Source organism: Myotis yumanensis, unplaced genomic scaffold (assembly GCF_028538775.1).
Source record: "Myotis yumanensis isolate MYYU_CA2020_CCGP unplaced genomic scaffold, mMyoYum1.0.hap1 SCAF_16, whole genome shotgun sequence".
Lineage (NCBI taxonomy): Eukaryota > Metazoa > Chordata > Mammalia > Chiroptera > Vespertilionidae > Myotis > Myotis yumanensis.
In genome coordinates this window covers 20,516,496-20,539,491 of record NW_027223767.1, presented here as the reverse complement: position 1 = coordinate 20,539,491, position 22,996 = coordinate 20,516,496, and the positions used below count along the sequence as shown (strand labels likewise).

At 36.1% G+C, this 22,996-nt stretch overlaps 1 protein-coding gene across 1 annotated transcript in view; it reads left to right on the top strand.

Annotated features, from left to right (window-relative positions):
• TAOK1 (TAO kinase 1) overlaps window positions 1-22,996 on the top strand; it is a 113,408-nt gene that overhangs the window by 34,497 nt on the left and 55,915 nt on the right. Inside the window, exons 3-7 of the mRNA XM_070394497.1 lie at window positions 14,725-14,796; window positions 17,355-17,456; window positions 18,992-19,037; window positions 19,764-19,860; window positions 22,708-22,821. Of these exons, the coding sequence (XP_070250598.1) occupies window positions 14,725-14,796; window positions 17,355-17,456; window positions 18,992-19,037; window positions 19,764-19,860; window positions 22,708-22,821 (431 nt within the window). The remainder of the gene's footprint in view (window positions 1-14,724; window positions 14,797-17,354; window positions 17,457-18,991; window positions 19,038-19,763; window positions 19,861-22,707; window positions 22,822-22,996) is intronic.

Here is a 22,996-nt window from a genome sequence, read left to right as displayed (position 1 = left end):
TGCTACTTCATAATGAAGTTTTGCTACTGTTATGAATCCTAATGTAAATATCTGATATGCAGGATGTATTTTCATTGTTCGTGACCCACAGGTTGAGAACCCCTGTCTCTCTCTCCTCCTTTCCTCTCTGAAATCAATAAAAGTGTATTTAAAAAATATAAAAATATATCCATTTCTTACAGGTTGTTCAATCTGTTGACATGTAATTGTTTGTATTATTTCCTTATATTTCTGTGGTGTCGGTTTTCACTTCTTGTTCATTTGTGATTTTATTTGAGCCTTCTCTTCTTTTTTTCTTGATGATTTGCAAATATTTTCTCCCATTCCATATATTGCTTTTCACTTTGCTGATTCTTTCTTTTGCTGTACAGAGCTTTCAATTTGAGGTAGTCCCACTTACTTATTTTTGCTTGTGTTGCTTGTGCTTTGGGTGTCATATTCAGAAAATTGCTCCCAAGACCAGTGTCAAGGAATTTTTTTCTCTATCTTATCGTTGTTTTCATTGAAATATTTTACATATTTATATTTGATGCAGTCACTAATATAGCTGGGCATAAGTTTATTGTTTTCTATTTAATTTCTATTTGTCCTATCTGTTCTCCCTTTATTCCTCCTCATTCTTGTCATCTTTTGAATTAGTCAAGTATATATTGTTATTTTTGTTTTAAAGTATAGGTTTTATTATTATTCACATATGAGGAAGCCAACAGGTCAGGTAATAACTGCCATTGAAAGATAGTTTGTGCTCTGGCCACTGTGGCTCAGTGGAAGAGCCTCAGCTCATGCACTGAAGGGTTACAGGTTTGGTTCCTGGTCAAAGACAGTACTTGGGTTGCAGATTCGTTCCCAGTGTGTGTGGGAGGCAACCAATTGATGTCTCTTTCTCACATCGATGTTTCTCTTTTTATATCCTCCTACCCCTTTCCACTCTCTCTAAACATCTCCTCGGGTGAGGATTAACAGTAAAAAAGAAAAGAATAGATAGTTTGTAAAACTCACAGATCCCAAGGAAAGGAAGTATATCATGCCAAAAGGGGGACACATGAAGTACTGGTTTAGTTGAGGAGGCAGAGGAATCAAGGGAAATACATGGGCAAGAACCTTTATTGTGATTTCTGTGGGAAGAAACGGGAGTGGCAGGAGTATAGAGGCTGTCCCTAGTTGTCCATTACTTGGCCTATGCCGATTAGATCGGGAGATGGGGGTTCAGAGTGCGAGTCATTGAAGATACCGGCTCTGGATTGGTGATTTGTATATGTAAGATGTGCTTGTTTACTCTCTCTAGTCTAGAGTCTAGGAATTAGCCAAACCTGGGAATGGCAGACTTTTTTGTTAGCAAGGCCCCAGATGTCAAATTATAGTACACAAAAAGACATGAGTAATACAAGTTTTAACTCTATTAACCTTTTGATAATGTATTTTATTCTGTTACCATAGCGATTATAATGGATATATTCTTGATTTACTTTCGTTAAATTGGCACTTTTACCACTTCTCAAATACTAATGTAAAAAATGCTTAGTATTTCAACTCTGTCTTTCAGCTTTCTTTTTGCAATTTTTCTTGTATATCTTACTTCTAAAATATTTATTGGGTTCCCGTTTTGTTTGTTTTTTAAAAAGTCTCTGGCAACTCCAACATCTGAATCCCCATTGGGTCTGTTTATATTTTTAGTTTTTCCCTTTTCAGTATTTGGTCCACTTTTTAGAATGACATAATTTCTTAAAAATATACTTTTATTGATTTCAGAGAGCCAGGGAGAGGGAAAGAGAGAGAGAGAGAGAAAAGAGAGACATCAAGGATGAGAGAATCATTGATTTGGCTGCCTCCTACATGCCCCCTACTGGGGATTGAGCTCACAAACAAGGCATGTGCCCTGAGGAGGAATCGAACTCTGACTTCCTAGTTCATAGGTCGATGCTCAACCACTAAGCCATGCCAGCTGGGCTGCATGACATAATTTTTGATTGCTTCATTATAAAGGAGAATTTGTAGATGTTTTGAATGATGTTATTTTTCTTAAAAACAGTTGTTGTTGTTATTATTATTATTTTGGCAAGCTGATAAAATACTGGTGAATCACCTTGAGAGGCTTTGTTTTAACCTTTCTTAGGGCTACTTGACATCAGTTTTCCCTTATTACTAGGCCTTGGCCCTTATTCTTTTCCTTTTTTAAATTTTTAAATTGTTTATTTTTATTGATTTCAGAGAGGAAGGGAGGGAGAGAGATAGAAACATCAATGATGAGAGCGAATCGTTGATTGACTGTCTCCTGCACTCCCCCTACTGGGGATCGAGCCCGAAACCCACGCATATGCCCTTGAGCACAATCGAACCTGGGACCCTTCAGTCCACAGACTGACCCTCTGTCCACTGAGCCAAACCAGCTAGGGCCTTGGCCCTTATTCTTAAAGCATGGCTCTTCTGGAATCCCAACTGAATTTCAAGGCTCAACCATTTTAGTGGGTTTGAATTCCCACCTCCATCTCTCTAGCTCTTCTTGTCTTCTGAAAGCTCTGTTATCTCTTTCGTTTTCCAGCTGCCTGTTTTTTGCTGAGTTTCTGGGAGTCTTCTGCAGATACATACTTGGGAGTTTACTATTTACTTTGCAGATTTTTGAGCTGCTTTTCAGCTGTCTTTTCTAAGATTGTGCCTTTTAAATTCCAGCCACTTTGGAAGCTCTTGTCTTTGGCCTCTGTCTCCTTGGACTCTTTTCCTGTACAACAAATTCAGCCATGAAGCTGGAATAAATTTACAGCTCACTTTATATACTGTTCTTCTCTGGAGGATTCTAGTCTCAAAAGTCTTGCCTGCATGTGTTGCTCTCTGATAGTTTCATATAACTGTTTTACATAGATGCCTGCTTTATGGTTAATTTGGTCTTTAGGAATTGTCTAGCACAAGCATCATGGCAAGAATTAATATTGAAATTTCCTTTAGTTAATATTATATGCATGGCCTTTTCATATGTCTTTCTGTAAAAATATGTGTTTTTGGAGTTTTGGTCTTTCATTGTTACTGTTGAAAAGTATAACATTTCAGTAGGCTCTCTTTAGACTTTTCCAAATAATCTATCTAGTGGGGGAAGTAATATTATTGTCCTTTTCCTTTCATTAAAGGGACTGAATTAAATCACATATCAGCAAAATACCAGTGGTTTAACATTTTAAAATAAAAATTGGATTATCCCAAATCCAGAACTTGTCAGTAGTGTTTGTTGAAGTGTATGACTGGTGTAGTTATGTTTTGAGTTAAGGTTGTAGTGGGAACTAAGGATATGATCAGAGAAAGGTAAAAAAGAAACACAAGTGAGGACTCTCGAAGAGAGCCTCCTCCACTATACTAAAAAATGTGAGCCTTATTCTGAAGTCTTGAGGGAAGTGACGTACAACAGAAATACTGTCTTTCCATTTGTGATATAGAAAGTTTATTCTTACTGCAGTGTGGAGAAAAGATTGCATGTGCCAAAAATCAAAGAAGAAAGACTGATTATGAAGCTTTTGTAATAATTTAGGAAAGAAATGCTGAGGGCTTAAACTAGATATTGACAGTGAGGGTGCAGAGGTGAAAACACATTTAAAAGTTTAAATTGATAGCATCAAGAGAACTTGCTTTTCTAACAAGGTAAGAAGGTGCACATTGTATTTCCTCACCCATGAAATAGAATTTTTGGGGGTGCGTGATTCGCTAGTGCTTGGACCTTCTTATGCGATAGTTTCTGGGTTGTTTTACCCAGGCTGGATTATTTCAGAGAGCTGTGGTTGATAGAGGATGTCTCATAGTCCCAGAAGTAAGGATTTAACCGGGGCAACAAAAGCAAATTAGTGTAAGCTAGTAATCAGGAGCTGGCTCTGGAAAGACCTGGTGATTAAACACAATGGTCATGATCCTGGATTGGAAAAAATTCCTATAAAGGATATTACTGAGATAGCTTGTGAAATCTGAATATGGACTATGTATATATTGGATAATAGTGTTATATCAATGCTAAGTTTCCTAAATTTGATAATTGTACTGTGGTTATTCAAGAGAATGTTGTTATTCTCAAGAGATATATGAACAAGTATTTTGGAACTAAGAGTGAGAATGTCTACTCATATCCTCTTCAATAATAAAATAATGATAATGTAGTGATAACATTATATATGTTGAGATAGAGAGTCTAAAAGCAAATGTGGCAAAATGTTAACCAAGGATTATTCTATGGTAGGAGTTGGAAACTACAGAGCCCTTGGGCCAAATCCAGCCTGTGAACTGTTTTTGCTCAGGTTTCAAACTAAGAATGGTTTTTACATTGAAAAAAGAATAAGGATATGCAACAGAAAAAGAAGACCATGTATTTGGCTCATAAAGCCTAAAATATTTAATATCTCGCTCTTTATATAAAAAGTTACTGACTTCTGACCTAGTGGCAGGCGTAAAGGTTCACCGTGCTATATCAACTTAACATCATGCCTGACAGATTTGTATAATAAAATGAGGGAGGGAAACAAAACAAAAAGCTGACTTAGGAAGATAGGAAATTTAGGCTCGGGTTAGGACAACCCCAGGTATACTGCCTGAAAGCATAGAGAAGGAGTCTAGGGCAACTGCTCTGAGCAGGTGTTTTCTGTTAACTGTCTCGATGTCTGGGAAACAGTGCTCCATGTAGATGAGTAAATTTTGAATGTAGCCCAGAATTGAATATTTTTGCTGTAATTCCATTTCTAAGTCACCAACCTTTGTATTTTGTGGTATCAAATAAACCCATGTGGGAGGGTGTTTATGTGTTTCATGTGTGAGTATATGTGCATGAATGTGTGCTTCTGTATTTATGTTTCTTTTCACCTTAACAGGGCTAAATGTGCAGTGTCTGTCTATAGTGTATAAGGAGGAAAGAACCTCTTGTCAAATTTTTTAGATTAGTAGTTCTTATAACATATCTGAATTTTCATTAATTGGCAGTAGGGATCACATTAAATTTAAAAATACTCTTAATTGAGCCAGCTCTGGTGGCTGTCTCATCAACAAAGTTAATCAAGGACTTGTAGCTTAAGTATTTGAAACCAGAGTCAGATGTCTAAAAGGATCCCTATCTAGATTGCCAGGAAGATAAACATTCTCTTTTATTTTCCAATACCTTAAATAGAACCAACGTGATGTCAATAGATGGGCCACAGAACAGTGGCCTGGGAAACAGGTAGCTTGCCAATAAATGTGGCAGATCTTGTATGATTATAGCGCGAAGTCATTTATTTATTTTATGAAAGTTCTTTTCTTCATTTATAAATTGTCTAAGATGCTACCAACCTGTGTTCTTTTTTTTAACGTATATTTTTACTGATTTCAGAGAGGAAAGGAGAGGGAGAGAGAGATAGAAACATCAATTGATCGGCTGCCTCCTGCATGTCCCCTACTGGAGATCGAGCCTGCAACCCACGCATATGCCCTTGACCGGAATCGAACCCGGGACCCTTCAGTCCGCAGGCCCACGCTCTAACCACTGAGCCAAACCAGCTATGGCCCAACCTCTATTCTTTAGGGACTTGGCAAGTTTTATATTTTTGATGGTTATAGCAAATTTTTTAGTGTTATTAAAAAAAAGTAATAAGTATACAAAAGAAGTATAGAAAGACCATCTACATATAATTAATTGATATTGTGATTTCAGATAATTCTTTTTTTTAAATATTTTTGTTGATTTCAGAGAGGAAGGGAGAGATAGAAACATCAATGATGAGAGCAAATCATTGATTGACTGCCTCCTGCACACCCACACTAGGGATTGAGCTAGTAACCTGGGCATGTGCCCTGACTGGGAATCAAACCGTGACTTCCTGATTCATGGATAGATGCTCAACCACTGAGCCATGCCTGCTGGGCTCAGATCATTCTTATTAGTTCATTAAAATAGTTCCCAAAAGGATCTTCACAGACAGTATCCTGGTTTGAAACAGAATGATTATATATGTTTTCTTTTTTCCTAGTCACTGCTTTCTTTTCTTGACAGCATCATTTGTCGTTAGGCCTATAGCCAATTTTGTCTTTACTCTTTTATTCTCAGGCAGTGACTATAGATGACATGTAATGTTGTGCTCTTCTTTAATTACTTATAGCTCTTTTGATTCTGTCCTATGTTTTATTTTTTTCTGTATATACACACTTTTAAAAAATTTTCTTTCCTCTCCTGTTATCTTACTTATTCTACTAGAATGTCCCATTCTCTTCAGTTAATTTATTAGTATTAATCACTTCAAGGAAAGTGTAGAAATCTTGGTTCTTCTCTATACTCTTTATGCTAGTCTTGTTTTATGTATTTCAGCTAAATAATTATAAACCCAACATTCAGTTTCATAATTTTCACTTTAACCAGACATATGTATTTTAAAGAATCTTAAGAGCAAGAATAGTTTTTAAACTTATCCACATATTTACCATGTTACACACAACTTAATTGTTTACTTTGAAAAATCCCAGTCTACAAAAGGACTCCTAGAACTAATAAATAAGTTTAATAAGGTTGCAGGATAAAACATCAATATACAGCCCTAGCTGGTTTGGCTTAGTGGTAGAGCGTCGGCCTTCAGACTGAAGGGTCCTGGGTTCGATTCCGATCAAGGGCACATGCCAGGGTTGTGGGCTCGATCCCCAGTCGGGGGCATGCAGGAGGCAGCCTATCAGTGATTCTCTCTCATTATTGATGTTTCTATCTCTCTCTCCTGTCCCTTCCTCTCTGAAATCAATAAAAATATATTTTTAAAAAGATCAATATACAAAAATCCATTGTATTTCTATATGTCAGCAGTGAACAAGTAGAGTTTCTTATGTTTTAAAAGTACTATGTATAGTACCCCCAAAGTGAAACACTTGAGTATAAATCCAGCAAAAAGGTACAAGACTATATGTTGAAAACCATAGAACATTGATAGAAAAAAATGAAAGACCCAAATAAGTGAATATATATACACAATATTGATAGATTGGAAGACTAAATGCTGTCGTGCTATCAGTTTTCTCCAAATTGATGTATAGATTCAGTGCACTCCCAATAAAAAATCCAGCAAACTTTTAAAATAAATATTGACTAGCATATTTTAACATTTTATAGAAAGGCAAAAGAACTAACGTAGCCAAAATAATTTTGAGAAAGAATAGTTAAGGAACTCACTACCTGATTACAACAGCTTACTATAAACCTGCAGCAATTAAGATAGTATGATATTGTTGAAAGGATAAATACATAAATAAATTAAACAAAATAGAGTAGACATATACCCACACAAATACAGTAAATTGATTTTTTAAAATAAATCTTCATTGTTGAGAGTATTACATATGTTTATCTGATACCACAATAATAATCCCCCCACCCCATTGTCACCCTCCACTCGGTTCCTGCCCCACCTTAGGCTCATAGGTAATGCATATATGTATATAAGTGTTGTTTAATCTCTTTCCACCTCCCCCTCCTTCCCTCTGAGGTTTTTTAGTCTGTTCCATGTTTCCATGCTTCTGGTTCTATTTTATTCATTGTTTTATTTTGTTCATTAGATTCCTTGTTTGTTCATTTGGATTTTTAGATTCCATTGTTGATAGATATATATTTGTTGCCATTTTATTGTTCAAATGTTTTATCTCTTCTTTTTCCTCTTTTTCTTCCTCTTCCACTTCTTAGAGAATACCCTTCAACATTTCATGTAATACTGGTTTGGTGGTGATGAACTTATTTATCTTTTTCTTATCTGTGAAGTTCTTTATCTAACCTTCAATACTAAATGATAGCTTTTCTAGGTAGAGTAGTCTTGGTTGTAGGTTCTTATTATTCATCATTTTAAAAAATATATATATTTTATTGATTTTTCACAGAGAGGAAGGGAGAGGGATAGAGAGTTAGAAACATCGATGAGAGGGAAACATCGATCATCTGCCTCATGCACACTCCCTACTGGGTGTGTGCCCGCAACCAAGGTACATGCCCTTGGCCGGAATCGAACCTGGGACCCTTGAGTCCGCAGGCAGACACTCTATCCACTGAGCCAAACTGGCTAGAGCTCATCATTTTGAATATTTCTTGCCACTCCCTTCTGGCCTGCAAAGTTTCTGTTAAGAAATCAGATGACAGTCATATGGGTGCTCCCTTGTAGGTAAGTAATTGCAATAGGTTTTCAATATCTTTCTCACTCTTCTTCTTCTGGCACTCCCATGATGTGTATGTTAGTACTTTTTGCTCTTCTGATTGGATGTTTTTTGCTTCCTCATGTTCCAAATCCCTGATTTAATTCTCATCATCCTTAGCTCTACTGTTGAATCCCTGTAAAGTACTCTTTATTTAATTTAGTGTATGCTTCATTTCTGACTGTCCTTCTTGATGCCCTTGATGTTCTCACTAGATTCTTGAAATTCTCATTAAGATCCTTGAGCATCCTTAGAACCATTGTTTTGAATCTGTATTTAGTAGTTTGTTTGCTTCTATTTCATTCAGTTCTTTTTCTGGAGATTTCTTCTGTTCTTTCATTTGTGACATGTTTGTCTCCACATTTTGGCTGCTTTCCTGTATTTGTTTCTGTGTATTAGGTAGAACTGCTATGTCTCCTAGAATTGGTAGAGTGGCCTTGTGTAGTAGGTACTCTGTAGGGCCCAGTGGCTCAGCCTCCCCAATCACCTGAGCTGGGCACTTTAGGTGCACCACTGTATGAGCTGTGTGCACAGTCTTGCTGTAGTTGAGCCTTGATTACTGTTGATGTCACTGGGAGGAATTGACCTTCAGGCCAATTGGCTATGAGGACCAGCTGCGACTGCCTCTATGGAGCAGGACTTGCTTCAATGGGGCTTTGGTGCTCACTGAATCTGCCCCTTGAGTGTGCTGCTCATGAATATGTAGAGTTGTAATCTGGTGTGGTCTAAAGCTGTCTACTGGGTGCACTGGCTTTGGGGACTTGCAGGAGGCGCAAAGTCAGCAACTACAGAGGAGCTACAGAGCAATCTGCAATTGCTGTTACTTGTGTTGGGCTTGGAAGTGCCCAGGAGAGGCCAAGCTGTGAAGCAAGGCAGGCTGCTGATAGTGCCAGGTCTTGGGTCTCTTATTAAGAGGCATAAGGCACACTGCTGCTTGTTTGAAAGATTTTAGGAAAGTCTGAAGCCTGTGCCAGGACTGGCCATTCATATGGAAAAGCCACTGCAAACAGCTTGGGTGGGGTTACAAATTGGGTGGGATGAGGTCTCGGAGTCACCAGGTCAGAGCAAACAGTGTGAGCCAGGCTAATGAAAACTCAGATATGGCTCCTGCCAGTCAGCTCTGCGATGGGGGGAGGTCTTAGCATAGGAACAGTGAACTCTGTGAGCACCCCTGTCTGGGAGAAAGCCGCCCCTGAGTCCTTGCCCCGATGATGAACAATCCAGTTCCTCCTCGATCCCCCGAAGCTGCTGCCCCAGTGCTGGAGCTCAGAGGGAGCAATTCTGAGTATATCCATATGCCAGCACTTTAAGAGGAACTGCTAGGACTCTGGTAGCCTCTGTGTCACTCAGCCATAATCCCTGCTAGTTTTTACAGCCTGAAGTTATGGGGACTTCACTTCCCGATACTGGAAGCCTGGGCTGAGGTGTCTGGTTTGGGGCTAAGGGGTCTAGTGTAGGGCTGGGACCCCTTACTCCTCACAGGAGGCCTCTGCAGCCTAGATATCTGTCCCAATTAAAAAAAAAAAAGTCACATGTGGGTGTTGAACCAGCCCGGTTCCCACCTCTGCCCCTCCTACCGGTCTTAATGTGCTTTCTTCTTTACTTCTCTAGTTGTAGGACTTCCATGGAGTCAGATTTCAGGGGGTTCTGAATGATAATTGTTAGATATTTTAGCTGTAATTTTAATGCGGTTGTGGTGAGTACAGATGTTTACCTATGCTGCGATCATGGTGCTCCTCTTCCAATAAATTTGTTTTTTTTATAAAGGTGCAAAGACAATCCAATGAAGAAAGGATACTTTTTTCAATAAGTAGTGCCAGAGCAACTAGACATCCATATACATAAAAATAAACTTTTTCTCACACCTTCTACAAAAACTAATGGAAAGTGGACCATATTTCTAAATGTAAAGCATAATACTATAAATCTTCTGGGATAAAATATAGAAAAAAATCAAATCTTTATTACCCTTTATTATATTATGCAACGAGTTCATAAGTAGGATATCAAAAGCATTATCCATAAAAGACAGTTTATAAATTGAACTTTATCAAATTTTAAAACTTTTGCTCTCTGAAAGATACTGTTAAGAGAAGAAAAGGAAAGCTACAGACTGGCAGAATATATTTGCAAGTAACATATCTAAATATATAAAGGACTTTCAAAACTCAGTGATAAGAAAGTAACCCAATAAAAATTAAGCAAAAGGTCTACACCAAAATAATAACAATAACAACAACAACAATAATAATAATATGGTTGGTCAAAAAATATGAAAAGATGGTCAATATCATTTGCCCTTAGGGAAATAAATTAATACCACAATGAGATATCACTAAAAACCTATTAGAATTGCTTAAAAATAAAGACAAGAAGAAAGAAATATGCACAGGCAGTATCTAATGCTAGGGAGTATGTGGAGCAATTGCAAATAATTATTACTGGTGGGGATGAAAAATGGTCTTGCCATTGTGGAAAACAGTTTGGCAGTTTTTAAATAACGTTTAATATACCATTATTATATGACCCAGTATTCCCACTCCTAGTATTAATCCAAGAGAAATTAAAACTCAAGTTCACACAAAATCCTATACCTGAATATTTATGGTAATTTTATTAATAATTGCCAGAAAAACGTGATCTACTTCAATGTGTACACCACAGAAAGAATTTTACTGAAGTTCATTAATGTTCATTTGAAAATAAAAGCTATTATATGGAAACCCAAATGGAATACAGACGGAAATTAATGAACCCAACTGTATTATAAATAACATAAATACACAGAAGGGGGTGGGAGGAAAAGAACTAACCTTAAGTTATTTTGGAAACAATAAACATTTTGGCTGAATACTCCTAAGACTAAAGATGAAAGAAACTCTAGTTACTTTATTTTTCATAGTGATATGGTATGGTAGTTGTGAAACTAATATATATAGTGGATTTGAATAAATATGTAAATGTATTGTAGATAGTGAGAATCCATTTTCTTACTGTCTAAGAAAGAAGCAAATTCCTTATTTGTAAATAAGGAAAGGGGGAAGGCTGGAAATAACCCTATGGTGTTGGATCGGAATTGGAAGTATCAGTAGGAATCTCTCTCTCTCTCTATCTCTCACACACACACGCACACGCACACGCACACGCACACGCACACACACACACACACAAATATACATATATAACAAGAATAGAGGATATTTACATTTAAAAGTATCTTTCCACAGATGGCTTCTTAGATACAAGGTAGGAGCAATAACTATAACTATGTACATTGGGAAAAAAACACCCAGAAAACACCTTGAGTTGGCGTGACTCAGTGTTTGAGCATCAACCTATGAACCAGGAGATCACGGTTCGATTCTTAGTCAGGTCACTTGCCAGGGTTGCGGGCTCAATTCCCTAGTGTAGGGTGTGCAGGAGGCAGCCAATCAATGATTCTTTCTCTCTCATCATTTATGTTTCTATCCCTATCTCTCTCTCTCTGAAATCAACAAAAATATATTTTAAAAAATAATAGGAATGCCTTTTCTTAAGTGTATCAGGACTAAGGGAAATAATTGTTATAGCCTAAATCCACTGATAGGGAAGGTAAGAAAGAACCCTATGGGAATGAATAGGAATTAGAGGAACTAATAACTAATTAATTAACTCTATCTGCTGCAAGATTGTAGTTACAGTGACACCCAACTTAGCACTCAGGTCTTGAATTTCTCACTGAAAGGAACAAGAGCTCCTTGGAGGAATGGCTCATTCTCTTGTGGGGGCAGGGAACATAAAAGATAAGCCTTAGAACATCTTGTGACAGAAAGTTTTAAAAGTACTTAAAAAAAAAAAAAAAAGAAGGGGTCTGTCAAATGGATACTGGAACCAGTTTGAAGGGGCTCCTCTCACTGTCCAAATCTGGAACAGTCTGAGCATCAATCTAAAGATAGTAATGGATTATAACCCATCAAATAAAAAAGGAATTCATAATTTCCATGATAGATGAGGGATGGATGGGGCTTTTTCCTTATAGCAGAATGCTGACTGATAAATGTGAAATGAATGGCAGAGTTGGCAAATACCATTTTGTAATCATCATAGTGAAGATTGTTTTGGGCTCGATTCTTTATTGGTTGCCAAATTTAGGGGGAAAGTTTGATGAGCAGGATATTTACATTTAAAAGTATCTTTCCACAGATGGCTTCTTAGATACAAGGTAGGAGCAGTAACTATAACTATGTACATTGGGAAAAAAACACCCAGAAAACACCTTCAGTGGTGATGAAAATTAGTAACACCAATGAGAACAGACAGACCTTGTATACCTCCAGCTGTGATACCCTGAAGAGGATATATTTGTAGTATTTTGGCTGGGGATGAAAAATCAGAATCTAATCTTCAAGAAAAGTAAGAGAAGCACAAATTTAGTAGCATTCTATAAAATACCACAGTATATTCTGCCAGTGTAATGAGAGACAAAGAAAGGTTGAGGAATTGTTGTGTTTTCCGATGGTCGTAGGCAACTCCTGTGAAAGGGTCGTTCGACCCCCAAAGGGGTTGCGACCCACAGGTTGAGAACCCCTGATTTAGGGACTTTATCTGTTGTGATGGTGCAAATTTTATATGAGATGATTAATAAAGAACTTTTTAAAAAAATGAAGTGTCTTACAGGTAGATAACCAGAGAACATTTTGGAAAAATAAATTCATATTCAAGCAGGACTTAGATGGATAGATCCACTTCACCCTTTATAATAAGTGCTGCAAGTTTCCATTAATACATTAGGCGCCCAGCCTGTTTTGTCTTCTGGACGGAAAGTATAGTGTCAGTCACTGGTGACTGACAGGGTGCTTAACGTGTAAACCACTCCACTTGTCATTGAAATTGTAATGTTGGTAGTTGTTCCCAGGATCCACTTAACAGAGTGTCTTTTTTTTTTTTTTATCAACTCTATTTAGGTATCCTATATGATAAAAGGCTAATATGCAAATCGACCGAATGGCGGAACGACTGGTCGCTATTGCGTGCACTGACCACCAGGGGGAAGACGCTCAATGCAGGAGCTGCCCATTGGTGGTCAGTGCACTCCCCCTTGTGGGCTCAGCCAGAATCCCTGAGCCTGGCTTATGGCTGGTGAGTGCAGCAGTGGTGACGGGAACCTCTCCTGCCTCTGCAGCAGCGCTAAGGATGTCTGACTGCCAGCTTAGGCCCGTTTTCCATGGGGAACATGCCTAAGCCATCAGTCAGACATCCCCCAAGGACTCCTGGACTGCGAGAGGGCTCAGGCTAGGCTGAGGGGGACCCCCCCCCCCCCCCGAGTGTACAAAATTCGTGCACTGGGCCTCTAGTATACTATAATCAAAGAAATGTAATTTTTATAGTGGGGATTGGGCCTAAGCTGGCAGTCAGACATCCCTCTCATAGTCTGGGACCCCTCGCTCCTTACTGCCCGCCTGCAGCGTAGGTGGGAGAGGCTCCTGTCACCACCGCTGCGCTAGCCAACCGTGAGCCTAGCTTCTGGCTGAGCGGCGCTCCCCCTGTGGGAGCACACTGACCACCAGAGGGCTGCTCATGCACTGAGCATCTGCCCCCTGTTGGTCAGTGCGTGTCGTAGCAACTGGTTGTTCCGCCGGCTGTCTGGTCAATTTGCATATTAGGGTTTTATTATATAGGATTTTATCCAAATGAAAGTTTCTTTTAATGTCCTGTAATATTGCTTTAAAGTTTTATTTAGAATTTTTTGTCTATATTTAAAAATGAAATTGGGCCGAAACCGGTTTGGCTCAGTGGATAGAGCGTCAGCCTGCGGACTGAAAGGTCCCAGGTTCGATTCCGGTCAAGGGCATGTGCCTGGGTTGCGGGCACATCCCCAGTGGGAGATGTGCAGGAGGCAGCTGATCGATGTTTCTCTCTCATCGATGTTTCTAACTCTCTATCTCTCTCCTTTCCTCTCTGTAAAAAATCAATAAAATATATTTAAAAAAATAAAAATAAAAATGAAATTGGTACCCAACTTTCTATTTTGTGCTGTTTGTTAAGTTTTAGTTATTGGATTATACTGGCTTCATAAAATTAATAGCATAGCTTTCCTCTCCCCTTTCTTCCCCCCTTATGTCCTAGAAAGTTTCCCTGGTAAAATTGTTTTCCACTCAAAACTATTTTAACTATAATTCATTGGTATTCTTTACAGTATGCCACTATTGTTTGTTTTGCTTACATTTTCTTTAGATCAGTTTTGGTAATTTATTCTTAACTAGAAAATTGTCCATTTCATTGAGATTTCAAAATTTATTAGCATAGACTTGTATATACTAGTCTTGTTTTGTCTCTTTGTTTATAGTTCTATTCACATTTCTATATTTTTCCTCTTAACTAGATTACTCAAAGATAAACCTGTTTTTTTCTTTCTAAAGTATCAGCTAATTTGATACATTTTTGTTGCAGAGTTACTATTTTTTAATGTTCTTTAAAAAACAATGTTCATGTCCTTTTTGACATGATAGTTTATAAATGCTTTTATTCTCTGAAAAATGATTGCCCAGATTTAATCTGTTAATGTACAATGGTTCTTCTTTGTTTCCTTAGGCACGAGATGTGCGTACCAATGAAGTGGTGGCTATCAAAAAAATGTCTTATAGTGGAAAGCAGTCTACTGAGGTAGGTGGTGAAATATATACATTTTTACTGGTATGTTAGAGAAAGGCATACTATTTTTAATTGGGGGTAGGTGGCAATTTCTTCCAAAAAGTATAACATATATAAAGAAAAGTGTACAGATATTAAGTGTATATTTCAGTGAGTTTTCTTTCATACACTGAATGTACCCATTTAACTTGGACCTAGAACTATAAATAGCATTACTGGCATCCCCAAAGCCTCTCAACTTGTGCCCCCTGCTTTCAGGTTTTTAAACTGTTACTTAATATATTATTCTATTTTTGTCATAGAGGGATTATCAGTTTCTAAAATAGTAAACTAGAATAAGATGTATTTCACAGTAAATATATTGGATATAATTTTTTAATGGTTTAGAGATTAACTGCAGTTTTAAACAAACTTTAAATAACAGGCAGTATAGATGTAGTCTGAAAAACAGGTGGTGTGTAATAATCTGAAAAACTATAATATAAAATTGATACCACATTGAGTATACGTTAGTTCACTAATATTCTGATTAGTTCTTTTGACATTATATTTATTCTATTTAATTGCCTAAATTTATTTTATAAAATGTAGGACGTGTCAGTCTTTAATTTAAAATTTTTTTAAATTATGGCAAAATACACAAAATTTACCAGTAAACCATTCTTAAGTGTTCAGTGTCATTAAGGATATTCATATTGCTGTCTAAACACCTCCACCATTTATCTCCAGAAATCTTTTAATTTCATCTTGCAAAATTGAAGCTCTAATAACAACTTCTGTTTTCCCCTCCTCCAGTACTTAGAAATCACCATTTAGTATCTATATGAATTTGACTAGTTTAGGTTAACTCATATAAGTGAATCATGTCCTTTTTACTTAACATAATGCCCTCAAAGCTTATCCATGTTGTAGTATATGTCAGAATTTCCTCCCTGTTTAAAGCTAAATAATAATTCCTGTGGTGTGTGTGTGTATGTATATAAAACACCACATTTTGTTTATCCATTCTTCTGTTGATGGACACTTGGGTTCCTTTATCCCTTGGTTATTGTGAATGATGCTGCTATGAACATGTGTATGCAAATATTTCTTTGAGTTCCTGCTTTTCAATACTTTTGGGTATGTGCTCAAAGGTAGAATTTCTGAATCAGTCTTTAATTTTTAATGATTTTGGGTTTCTACCTTTTCTGAATCTCTTCATTTTATGCTAAATCTTGTTTTTGTGATCATACTCTGGGTACAATGACACTATCATGATTATATTGGTGTTCCATCATTTCGATTCCTAGAAATTCCTAAAACTCCAAAAAAATCCCCACTTCCATTTCTTACAAGTTTACTCTGATTTTATTCACCATTCTCTCACACAACTTTAGAACTAGCTTTCACAGGAAGACGAGTGCTATGTTGGCATCTGATTAGGCACACCTAGAAGAAAAAGTTTCATTTAGGACATCATTTTTTTACGTCCGATATTAGTGTCCTTTATAAAAGTTTGTGTGTTTTTTTTATATTGAAGAATACAGGTGTTTTGTTTTGAGAGCTTGCCTCCCAGAGCATTCAAATTTAAGAATTAAAGCCCATGAAACTCTGAATTTTGCATCTTATATCTTAAAATATTATGCAGCTATTTTGCTGTATTTTGTTGAGGACTTCTTAAATAATATAGGAGATATATGATCTTAAATTCTAGTACAAAATATTTTTTAAAGTTTTCTATTATGCTAGTTTCTCTGACGTTAGAAATATGACCCAAGTTGGGGGTAAAGCTTTAAAAAACTAAAACAAGAACAAAAAATAGATTCCTGCTTCCCATCTTATACCTACTAAGTCTGTAGACCAAAGAACCTGGTTGGGTCCTTAGAGTTCCCTGATTGCTTCTTAAGAGTTACTCTGTTTAGAATATGGCCTAAGTATATTGTTCTGGCCAATGGTTTATCTGTATTGCTGGATAGGTGTTAATGAAGAAAGCTCTTAGTAAAATATGTAGGAAAATGTTTTCATATTGTTTGTTTTTTTCTGTGAACTTTTCTATGTAACAACTAATTGTTCACTAGCATTTTAGAAAGTAATGTGCATTTATGAATTTGTCTCAGAGTAATGACTTCATTTGAGTTTAAAAAACAAACAAAACCTTAACATTTGGTAGAAGATATAAGCTAGAAACATGATAGGTGAACTTTATGGTATGTAGATTATGTCAGTAAAGCTTCAGATAAGAAAAGGGAAGTTGAATTTTGATGAAAAATCACTAAATGTGGTACATTGTTTTCACCAATGTGTGGTGTGTAGTTGTAAAATATTAATAAGACTTATTTATGATAAATTTTATCAAACGTTTGTCCTACCTTGAATGAAATAATTTTATAAATTATGTAATTGATTATAAACTATGAATGTAATTTCTCTTAAATTAATTATTTTGACATTTAATTTAAATATTACAAATAAGGCAAAGCTGTATGCTCTCATTAACCCTTAATCTAGTAATTACTTCTTTCTTATATACATTTCTAAGGAAAAGCAGCTGTTCATAATTCTTTCCTTTATTCCCTTTTTTCTCCCCATAGAAATGGCAGGATATTATTAAAGAAGTCAAGTTTCTACAAAGAATAAAACATCCCAACAGTATAGAATATAAAGGCTGCTATTTACGTGAGCACACAGCATGGGTAGGTATCTGCTCTCCCCTTGCCTTAATTTTAGTTGGTTTGGGCATATAATTAATTAAATTAAGAATGTCTCACCCTGGCTGGTGTGTTTTTAGTGGCTAGACCCTCACTCAGCCCGAATACCTAAGGGTCTTGGATTCCATTACTGGTCAAGGGCGGCACTTACCTGGGTTGCATTCCCTGTCTTGGTCGGGGCATGTGCAGGAGGCAACTAATTGATCTGTCTCTCTCACTCAATGTTTCTTTCCCAAACTCCTTCCCTCTCGCCCTTCTATTCTCTCTAAAAATCAATGGAAAAACATATCTTTGGGTGAGGATTAACCAAAAAATAAAAGAATGTCTCAGAATTGTCCTGTGAAGCTTAAAAAAACACCTTGAAATGTTATTTCATACTGAGAAAGGAAGAGTAGCTTTTCCTAAACTCCTTTCCCTAAGCAATAAAAACTTTTGCAAGTTTACTATAGAGATTTCGCTGGCCTTTATATGCATGGTAAAATGTTCTCTGAAATTTTTTTAGTAGTTTATCAAACTGCTAAATGGTTTCTCAAACATTGTAAAAACAATTCTATTACTAAAGAATGAAAGTTACATCTTTTTGACATGATGTATTATAATCTATTTAACCACAAAGTTCTTGGTGAATCCTGGTGAAATTTGAATTAATTGTGATTACTTGGCTGAGTAATACTAAAGGTAGAAAATTATTACATGAAGTAGAGATTAATTTTACCCTGTTGTTACCACTGAGGTGATAATGTAGTAATCCCATAATGGTATAGACATAATAACTATCTTTTAAGAAAAGGGCTAAATTTTCATTAAACAGGAATGATCCTTTATTTTGAATAATTAATAAGCCAGAGCTGTTATCATTCTAGTGGATTGAAGTTAGATTTAGATTTGTAATGTTTGCTGCATTTTTATCCAGTTTGATTTTGCTCTGTGTTTGATTTAAATGAAAAATTTAAACTGTAACCTAAATCTGGCCGGTGTGGCTCAATAGTTGAGCACTGACCCATCAACCAGTAGGTTATTGATTCAATTCCCAGTCAGAGCACATGTCCGGGATGTGGGCTCAATACCCAGTGGAAGGTGTGCAGGAGGCCAGCCGATCAGTGATTTTCTTTCATCATTGATGTTTCTATATCTCCCTTCCTCTCGAAAATCACTAAAAACATACATTCTTAAAAAGTTTAAAAATAAACTGTAACCTAAGCTTTGTACATATAGTCCCAGAGGACAGTTTTCTGTTTCCTAAGAGTCATTATTACTACTCTAGGTTAATAGTAACAGAATATGTATATTCTTTTATAATTTTAGTTAGTAATTATGTATGAAATACACATCTTGTCATTGACTTAACCTTATAAATGCATTTAACAAATTGCTAACTGCATAAATATTTTTTAAGGTAAATAATGACTAGAGTTTGTTTTATTTCAAACTATCTTCTTGATCTCCTTGGTGAATTTATCTCAAATAGAGTCTTTTTAATAATATATTTTAATGCTTTTATAATTTTTCTTCCCATATAGCTTGTAATGGAATATTGTTTAGGATCTGCTTCAGATTTACTGGAAGGTAGGTTTCCTTTAAATATTAAGAAAAAAAAAAGCATTAGCAAAATAAATTAAGAATTCAGTAAGAGACTTCTTAAATAACATAAAACTTTTCAAAACAGTGAAAGCCTTAACTTTTTCTAGAATCTCAGCATGGTATATACCATCCTCATTTAATGTTATCTATAATAATAAAAGCGTAATATGCTAATTAGACTGGACGTCCTTCCGGGCGTCCTTTCGGACAAAGCCCAGGCTACAAGGGAAACCTGGGTCCTGGGTGCCAGAGGAAAGCCGGTGCTGGCAGCCGGGGGAAGGAAGGCCTACTCTTGCATGAATTTCATGCATCGGGCCTCTCGTATAGTATAACATCGGCGAATTTTCTCTCATTTTGCCTTAATGAACATTTCTCTGCATTCTTTGTCATTCAGCTTGATCTGTTCCTTCTGTTCTGAATGAAAATATCTGAGAATAAAGGGAAAACTTCTCTCTTTTTTTATTATCACCAAATAATTGTTAAATGTTGTTAGCTTTGAGGAATATTGGCTGTAACCTCTACTTTAACAGCAAGGCACAATTGGTACTAGTTATAACATTCAGTAGCTTTGTATTACTAGTATATCTTGGGAAGCAAATCCCTTGTTGCTAAATGTTAGTGTTTTAAAATTGCTCTCTCTATATCAGATATGTATATTTATTATTTTAAAAATGTTCTATATAATAATTATTTTTAAATTCTTACTTTAAGTTCACAAAAAGCCATTACAAGAAGTGGAAATAGCAGCAATTACACATGGTGCTCTCCAGGGATTAGCCTACTTGCATTCACATACGATGATCCATAGGTAAGTACATTGAAAATTGTCATGTATTAATAAGCAAATGGTTTGTTGCTTATATCAACCTGGAACTCATTACCTATGAAATTTTCATTGGTTAAAGCATTTCAGAATCTTATAAACTCATATTTTTTAGATTGCCATATTTTTTAGATTGCCTTAAAAAGAACATACTAGTACACTTGATCTCTATGTTTAGGATAATTTTATCTTTTCTACACATGCTGCTGGGCTTTCTGAAGCATGTATACTTGATAGATTTGAGGTAGCAATTTAATTACAGAATTATTTAATTTGCAAAATGGAAAAGGCCATTAGGGATCATGTAGTCTTTTTTCGTTTTACAAATGAAAAAACTGATGCCCCAATTTGTTACTAATATCTCCAAGTTTAAAAAGCTTAGGTAGATTAAACTAGAATTAAACCTAGATCTTTTTCTTCCTGGTAACTGATAATGCCAGATTTGTTCCATTGATTCTGTAACAGGGATATATAAAAGTTACTTAAGCCTGGCCAGTATAGTTCAGTTGTTGAACGTGAATCTATGAACCAGGAGGTCACAGTTCGATTTCTGGTCAGGGCACATCCCCGGGTTGCGGGCTGGACCCCCAGTAGGGGCATGCAGGAGGCAGCCAATCAATTATTCTCTGCCATCATTGATGTTTCTATTTCTCTCTCCCTTCCTCTCTGAAATCAATAAAAGTATATATATTTTTTAAAGCTACTTAAGCCCTAGCTGGTTTAGCTCAATGGATAGAGCATCGGCCTGCAGACCAAAGGGTTCTGGGTTCCATTCCTGTCAAGAGCATGTACTTTGATTGCAGGCTCCTCCCTGGCAAGGACCCTGGTCAGGACATGTGCAGGAGGCAATCAGTCGATGTGTTTCTCTCACATCGATATTTTTTGTCTTCCCCTCTCTCTTCCACTCTCTCTAAAAAAATCAATGGAAAAATATCCTTGGGTGAGGATAAACAAAAATAAATAAATAATCAAATAAAAGGCTACTTAAGACTCTTTATGCTTTTGAGTATTAATCCATGGTGATGGATAGTAACTTTAAACCATTTTATAATGCATTTTTAGCATTGGTATTGCTTTTGCCTGGTTTAGAAGGAAATTAACATTTTTTTTATTTTATATGTGAATCAGGCAATACATATTAAACTATGTAGTAGAGTCATTGTGAGTTAATGGGTTGTCAATTTTTTAGATGAAAATAGTAAGAGAAACCCACATGCTAGTAAGTATACGAAAGTGATAAAATTAGAACCTAAGGTCTTCTCAACTTCAAAGCACCTTTCCTTTTTAATTTTTTAATATATGTTTGTTGATTCAGAGAAGAAAGGAGAGGGAGAGAGAAATAGAAAGAGAGAGAGAGTCATTGATTGGCTGCCTCCTGCACACCCCAGACTGGGGATCGAGCCTGCAACCTAGGCATGTCCCCTGATAGGGAATCAAACTGTAACTTCCTGGTTCATAGGTTGACGCTCAACCACTGAGCCACCGCGGACGGGCACCTCTCCATTTTTAAAAAACAAGTGGAAGGACAATAGATTTAGTATTATATCCATCATAATACTATAGTAAGAATTGACAAGTGCTTGGAAATAAAGTTTTTCTTTTCTTAAATGGTTAAGTGTATATTATGGCACCCATTGGACATAAAATTCTATTATATAAATATCCATCATTTTCTTAGTTTGTGTGGAGAGTATATTTACTGATTTAGAAAAGTAAGCTTGAAAGTAAATTTGAAACCATTGATAGTATATTTTCCTTATACATCAGTTTTCATTTCATATTAAGTTAGATGGATTATGCTAAGCTTTGTAAATGATATGAATATTCCCTTTGTAGAAATTGGGGGCATATTTACAACAACATGGATAAATCTAAAGCAGGGGTGGGGAATATCTGGCCCATTGGCTGTATAAGGTCCACGAAATCATTTGGTCTGGCCCTGCCAAGGCATAAGGGGTCAATTAATTAAATGTTTGACCAAATTTAGCTGGCTAATTTTTAAGTTGATAATTTTGTATGGCCCTCGAATGATGTTATAAATATCCAAATGGCCTTTGGCAGAAAAAAGGTTCCCTACCTCTGGTCTAGAGGGTACTATGCTCAGTGAAATAAGTTAAGCAGAGAAAGAAATACTGTATAGTTTCACTTATATGTGGAATCTAAAACAAAACAAAACAGAAACCGATCATTGGGATGATTACCAGAAGGGAATGGGTGGGAGGATGGCTGAAAAGGGGAAAAGGACTATAATCAATAAGATTGTGATATGTTTGCACAGTGACAGATGATTACTACAGTTAGCCGGGTGATCACATTATAAGGTATAAAAATGTCAAATCACTATATTGTACACCTGAAACTAATAAACAAATATAAGATTGTATATTACTATACTTAAATTTAAAAATTTTTTAAGTTAAATAATGAAAAATTGGGCATGAGGTTCTTTATTATACATTAAGTGGGGTACTCAGAAATCTTATATGAAGAAATGGCCAGCTAATTAAATTCTACTTTTAAAACCATTATTTGCACAAGTAAATAGGAACTCAAATATAGATTATATGCTCCAGTTGTTTGATTTCCTACCTTTTGTTTTTACTGTTATTCTGTCCTCTCTTTTAGAAAATTGTTTCTATATATTTATATGAATTTTATATTTTTTTGTTTTCTAATTTGGTTCTTAATTCTTACTATTCCAATTGAAAGAGTATCCTAGAACTTATTTTTATTTTTTCTTCCCTACTTTACAAATTTTTGTTTGAATTTTATTGTTTTCAGCATAATCTAATGAAAGAAAAAGAAATAATTTTATGTGTTCCTTAAACCCAGAGATATCAAAGCAGGAAATATTCTTCTGACAGAACCAGGCCAGGTGAAACTTGCTGACTTTGGATCTGCTTCCATGGCATCTCCTGCCAATTCTTTTGTGGGAACGCCATATTGGTAAGACTAATCCTATCTGATACTGATCCTCATAATTGAAATAGGTAATGTGTGGTTGTACCTTTTTCAGATGTCTTTTTCCTGGAAATGTAATGCTATTTTGAACGTTTTAACTTTAAGCATTATAGTTAGTTTCAAATATAGATTTGGAGTGCTACCCTTGCATCTTCTATTT